Source organism: Mandrillus leucophaeus, unplaced genomic scaffold (genome assembly GCF_000951045.1).
Source record: "Mandrillus leucophaeus isolate KB7577 unplaced genomic scaffold, Mleu.le_1.0 Scaffold134, whole genome shotgun sequence".
NCBI lineage: Eukaryota > Metazoa > Chordata > Mammalia > Primates > Cercopithecidae > Mandrillus > Mandrillus leucophaeus.
In genome coordinates this window covers 1798625-1804624 of record NW_012101299.1, presented here as the reverse complement: position 1 = coordinate 1804624, position 6000 = coordinate 1798625, and the positions used below count along the sequence as shown (strand labels likewise).

The window sequence follows — 6000 nt, the reverse complement described above, 5'->3', positions numbered from 1 at the left end:
GTGTGACTCGCACATAAGCGTGCAAAGACAGGTCCCTTACAGAGCTTTTCTAAACCTGCCGGGACGTAGGCTTTCTCCTGATACTACCTTCCTGTGCTCTCTGAAGTTTCACTTCTTTTCAAAAAATTATGCTTATTGTAGACAGATTATGTATATGTGACAAATGACCTCCAAGACTCCCCTCTTAAAGAGGATAGCCGTTCACAGGGTCTGTTTTTCCAGTAAAAATGTGGAAATACTTTTGAGACTTTTTTTGTTTTCCTGTGGTTCATCTTAGGTGGATGGTTTTTGGTATTTTTTCTTACGTGCAGCCCTCTGTGTTCTTACAGGGCACTTATAACTTTGGTGGTCCTACGTGTTATTTCACTCATCACTAACGTTATTTTTAAGATTGTCGTAGAATTTGTTGCTTTTGTCCTCAGTTGTAGACTCTTGTTTGCAGATGGATAGTAACATTTTTAGGTTGTATTTCAAATAACCAGCTACATGGTTTTAATTTGTTACTTCAATCAAGTGCTAGATGTCATGAAATTCTTTTATGGGGCTTCCAATGAAAAGGGCATTGTAGTTATACAACCATAGAATTTTCTTTAATCCTGCAGCAGAAAAACAAAAACAACACACCTATAATTTTATGTTTGACAGGCAATAAGAGAAAGAAAGAGATGTATCACTGCGCACTGGTTAAACACAGTCTTAAAGAAGAAGAAAATGGTACCACCGCACCGAGCCCTTCACTTTCCAGTGGCCTTCCCACCAGGAGGAAAGCCGTGTTCACAGCATGTAAGATAGAGTCCTCGCGTTCCATTTGTTAAATCATCCTTCGACTTTGGCGAGTAATCACTTGCTAGCACTTACCTGAGGCTCCCGCGCTGGCTTCCGAGTCAGAGCTTCTCTGTGTACTTTTGCCCGTTTTATAAGTGCCTGCTCATAAGAAATAGCTTGCTTTCTTTTAGTTCCTTGTAACAGTCACAACGTTCTGCACATAGTAGATATTTAATGGATTCTCCAGTCTTTGACACTATTTAAAATCCAAAAATAAATCAGATGTCTTGTACCAAAGGCAGCCCCTAGTGGGTGGAACTAATCAATAGTTGTGGGTCCTCCCTCCCAAATGATCTCAGCATTTCATGTTCATTCTTTTTCTTCTTCCCCGTGAGGGCTGTGTGTGTAACCTTTTGACCATTAATACAGTTCTGGTCTTGAAAGTTTTAGAAATGATATTACCAAATGTGTTCCATAATGCCAAAAAAATAGTGAAAAAATATATGTCAACTAAGAAGTAGAAGAAATAGTACTTGGTTTTGTTTTTTTTGTTTATTTTGTGTTTATCTTATTTTCTCTCTTTTTTTTTTCTTAGATTATCTCTGTGACTGGATTTGTTGATAGTGACAGAGATGACCTAAAATTAATGGCTTATTTGGCGGGCGCCAAATATACGGGTTACCTATGCCGCAGCAACACAGTCCTCATCTGTAAAGAGTAAGTAAATTTTTGAAACCGTTTTTAATCATAAATTTACACACAATATAGTGGCTATTTCAATAGTTGTGCATTTTTTAATGTGCCATAGTTTTGTGGTAGAAATTTGTGGAAATCAAAGTCTGTTAAACAAAGTATGGCAATGATATAGTAATGTTAGTAGAAATACCTAGAAAACATTTAAATTAATGAAATTTGAATTAACAAAACAGGAATAGGGTAAAAGTAAGACTCCTAGGTGGTTTTGTAATTCTATTTGAGCCTTGAGGTGTATATTTCATTATCATTCAGGGTCACCCTCAACTTTGCTAGGATATGCCTCCCACTTCTATTATGAGAAATTTTTTATTGCCTTTTGTTGGAAATAAATGTACATTTGGACAGTTGACATCTCTAACATTTAATAAATATGTTTTCTCCTCGAAAAATAAAAGACCAACTGGTTTAAAGTATGAAAAAGCCAAAGAGTGGAGGATACCCTGTGTCAACGCCCAGTGGCTTGGCGATATTCTTCTGGGAAACTTTGAGGCACTGAGGCAGATTCAGTATAGTCGCTACACGGCGTTCAGTCTGCAGGATCCATTTGCCCCTACCCAGCATTTAGTTTTAAATCTTTTAGGTAAGTGAAATTCTACATGCTGCAAATCTTACTTAAATTAAATCATTAGCATTACTTCTGCCATCTTTTTATTCATACTAATTACCAGGCCTGGCTTGAGCTTTCTAATCAGTTTTTGACTCATTTCCAATTTCCTTTCTATGCTCTTTCTTCCTTCTCCCTACTCTGCCCAGGATTTTTGTTTGTTTGTTTTTGTTTTTGTTTTTTTGAGACAAGGTCTCACTTCGTTACCCAGGTTGGAGTGCAGTGGTGTGATCATGGCTCACTGCAGTGTCAATCTCTTGGGCTTGAGTGATTTCCCCACCTCACCCTCCCAAGTAGGTGGGACTACAGGCGTGTGCCATGGTTTAGTATTTTTGTTTGCTTTTGATGAACTCTTAGAGATGGAAGGAGCGCTTGAAAGCTTTTTGATAGTCTTGCCTCTCAGGCCAGTTAATCTTTTGTCCAAATTGCTCTCTACCTTACAGAACGTTCCCTGCTTTCCTAGAATTGATGTCTGTCCTCTTTGTCACTGTTGAGCTTTGACTGACTTGCTGTTACATCTTGAATGCCATCATGGCTCCTGTGATAGGCAAGAAGGTTTGTGCCTGCTAGAGGCCAGACTATGTGAAACCCAGACTTGGACACAGGCCTAGAAATGTCTATCCAGACAACCAAACCAGCAGTGGGAGGGTGAATGCCATGGGTTTAGACACGGCATTTGCTTTGTTGTTTGCTGCCAGTGGCCTTAGTGCTACTTCATCCGGACAGCATGTGAAACGAACACAGCAGCATTCCCTCACCTTGCCTGGAAAGCTTTCTTTAAAACTTCATTATAGTACTTACGTTTATCCTTACCAAGTATTGTCAGCTAAGCCACCTGTCTGTTGAGGATTATCAGGGAAGACTTTTACACAAAGGCCTTTTTATTTGAACAATGTATCTATCATAAAAAATAATGTGTTTCTTTCTTTAGATGCTTGGAGAGTTCCCTTAAAAGTGTCTGCAGAGTTGTTGATGGTATGTCAAATTAATAACCTTACTTTGGCTATTACTGTACTATTAAAATGCAGTAGGAATGTATTTGTAATAAATTAAAAATTAGTAATTTGTCAACATGATAACAAATGAATTATCTACTCCAGTAAATCCTAGGATTGATTTTTCTCTTGTTAGGATGTGATTGTCATTATTTTTATATATACATGTGAGGGGCTCATTTGCTTCAGAGAGCTGTGTGATTGCTTATAGAGAACAGTAAAATCAAAGGTGATGTCTTGTTTTTCGTAGGGTTAGAAAGGCAAGAACTTGAAGAACCATTGGAAGCAATGGATGTGTAACCTACTTGAGGCTACAGATCAGAACTTAAGGAGTCCCGGGTCTCGTGATGAGGGGAAATGTTTTCATAGTGTCCTGAGTTGGGAGTCACATCACAGTGCTTGAGGTCTCTGCTTTTCAGGATAGGCCATTCTTGAAGTGTGAGGGCCATTGGTTGTTAGTTACAAGACAGAGAGGTGCTTTCTGCATTCTCTCTCATCTGTCAAGTGTGATGAGTGGAAAATCAGTTGTCTTTTCTCTTTTCCCCACATTCATATTTCCTAAGTTACAGACAGGACTACTTCAATATCACTTTAGACTTTGTCTGCTGTGACTTCCCACTGTTTGGCTGAACATCAGCACTTTGAGAATAGCAGATTTTTTTACTGTTGGCCCATAGTAGTGTAATTTTAAGACTTTGGTTTATGTTCCTGTTGTTATATACTAACCTTTGTTTTTAAAAATGGATTTCCATGTCATGGACCCACCAAGTTTTCACCACATTTCTATTGTATACGGAGGTAATTTAGGGTTTGTGCCACTTGAACAACTAGCTGAGGAGAATAGTGTCATGAGGATTAGCAGCTAACACCCACGCCTGTGTTTCTGGTTATTTATCTACTGACTTACTCGGCTTTCAGATCTCATCTGGAAGCTGCTGATAATCATCCTGAGTCTCTGAGGAAGCCCCCCAAGCCACAGTCTTGTTTTCTTCTTGCTAATGATAACGTGATCGTAGATGTATTTTTTTTCCTAGCTTAAACTAGTAGTTATGATTTTAATTTTAAAGACATGACCAGTTTGGACACATCAGCAAAAGCAAATATTCTCCCAGTTCATTTAGCTGAAAGGAATTTTATGGTGGCTTTTAAGCTCACACTGAGAAAGTGGTCATCAGAGTTTTCCTCCCAAACTATATGGCTTATATTCTGAAGTTGTCAGGGGCTCCAGATGTCAGCTTCTCTGGTGGCTTTGTATCAGTAATTAAAAGCTAAAAATCTTAGAGACAAAGAGGCCCAGTTTACCCTTTTTGCCTATCCCACCATTTGTTTCTACTCTTGGTACCAGTGAATGACAATTTGGAGACTTAAATGCGATCTTTGGAAATAGAGAGTTGAGAAATTGTTTTCTTATAAAGACTATAATAAGAAAAAGTGTAATAAACTTTCCTGCAAATTATTATAAAGCTTGATTCTCTGTGTATGACAGGGCTAATAGATTTTGAATGCTTTCTGTAGATATATTTATTTTGGTTGTCTAGATACGGCAACAATATTTAGAAAAAATAAGTTTAGTTAAAGTAAATTAATAAGATTGAGAGCAATTCCTTCAAGTAATAAAACATCTAGGAAAGACATGGTTGGTCCACACAAGTCAAAGAACCTCTGAGTTGAAACTGTGAAGGAGGAGTGAACGAGGAATAGGGTAGAATGGAGATGCTGACTGTGGTGGGGACCCCACAAGGGAATCCCATCTCCTTCCTGCTCTCTTTGTGCTTAGCATGGCTTCTGCTCCAGGGTCAGGGACTGGAGCTGGTCCTAGTGGATGTGACCATGTTGCTGAGGCAGAGTGTAGGTTTTGGTACCTTGTCTGGCTGTTGGTAGCAAGCAGTGTTGATTTGATTGTCATGTAACATCTTTTGTGAAATCTCATAGGTGAAATTTCTCTTTTAGGAATAGTCTTAGGGCAGAGGTGTAATTTCAGTCATGTTTTCCACATTCTAAATTGGGACACAGGACAAAATATTTGAAATAAAAACCATTCTGAGAAGTTCAAGGTTGAGGGCTGCATGTATGTAACATGGAGGAAAAAAGGGAACAAAGATACTTTAAGATACCGAAAGGATTCTGTGAATAAAGAGGGAAAGAAAAAAACAAAAAACGAAAACAATACAGAGGTTCACTCTGGAATATTAGCTTCTTCTCCTGGCTTGCATTGTCCTAGTGATCTTTTGAGGTGAAGACTAGTTCTGATGTGGTGAAGAACAACATGATTCTTGTATATGTTTAAGTAGTTTGATTATTCGACACATAAATCTTTTGGAAGCTACTGTATTACTTAGTAGATTGATTGAATTAAAGTCGACAATATTTTAATTGCAGAGTGTAAGACTACCTCCCAAACTGAAACAGAATGAAGTAGCTAACGTCCAGCCTTCTTCCAAAAGAGCCAGGTATGAGTAATAACCTTAAATATTTTAGTGCTGGCTTTCACAGGTCTGCTTTGGAAAATCGGTGGCAATTGAGGAAATGTTTTGCAAATTTCTAAAATGTTTTGCAATAAATAGGATTTGAAAGAGTTTGCTTTTTGCTTTACAACTTTATTTCATTTTAATGACATAGGCCAGTATATTTTTTATTTTTAAAAAATTCAGTCTTTTTCTTTAAGCGACATAGTATAAGAAGCCCCTCTCCACCATGTAAAACAGAAGCTACAGTGGTGGATATGGGGTGGGAGGTCTAGAGCCCAGCTCAGAGGTACACCGCGGAGCCCCAGGCCTCCTGGGCATGGCTGAAGAACATGCTCTAGGTGCCAAGAGAGCATGTAGGCTGTGACGTCGTCTTGGGTATGCTCCTTGGATCTGCCAGTTCTCGATGAGGACA

The 6000-nt window shown here is 38.6% G+C and overlaps 1 protein-coding gene across 2 annotated transcripts in view; it reads left to right on the top strand.

Moving 5' to 3' along the window:
* Window positions 1-6000, top strand: part of PAXIP1 (PAX interacting (with transcription-activation domain) protein 1) — a 55370-nt gene that overhangs the window by 36503 nt on the left and 12867 nt on the right. For both annotated transcript variants that reach the window (XM_011973073.1, XM_011973074.1), the window contains 5 exons: window positions 646-783; window positions 1361-1482; window positions 1917-2101; window positions 3057-3100; window positions 5500-5570. In XM_011973073.1, coding sequence (XP_011828463.1) covers window positions 646-783; window positions 1361-1482; window positions 1917-2101; window positions 3057-3100; window positions 5500-5570 — 560 coding nt within the window. The remainder of the gene's footprint in view (window positions 1-645; window positions 784-1360; window positions 1483-1916; window positions 2102-3056; window positions 3101-5499; window positions 5571-6000) is intronic.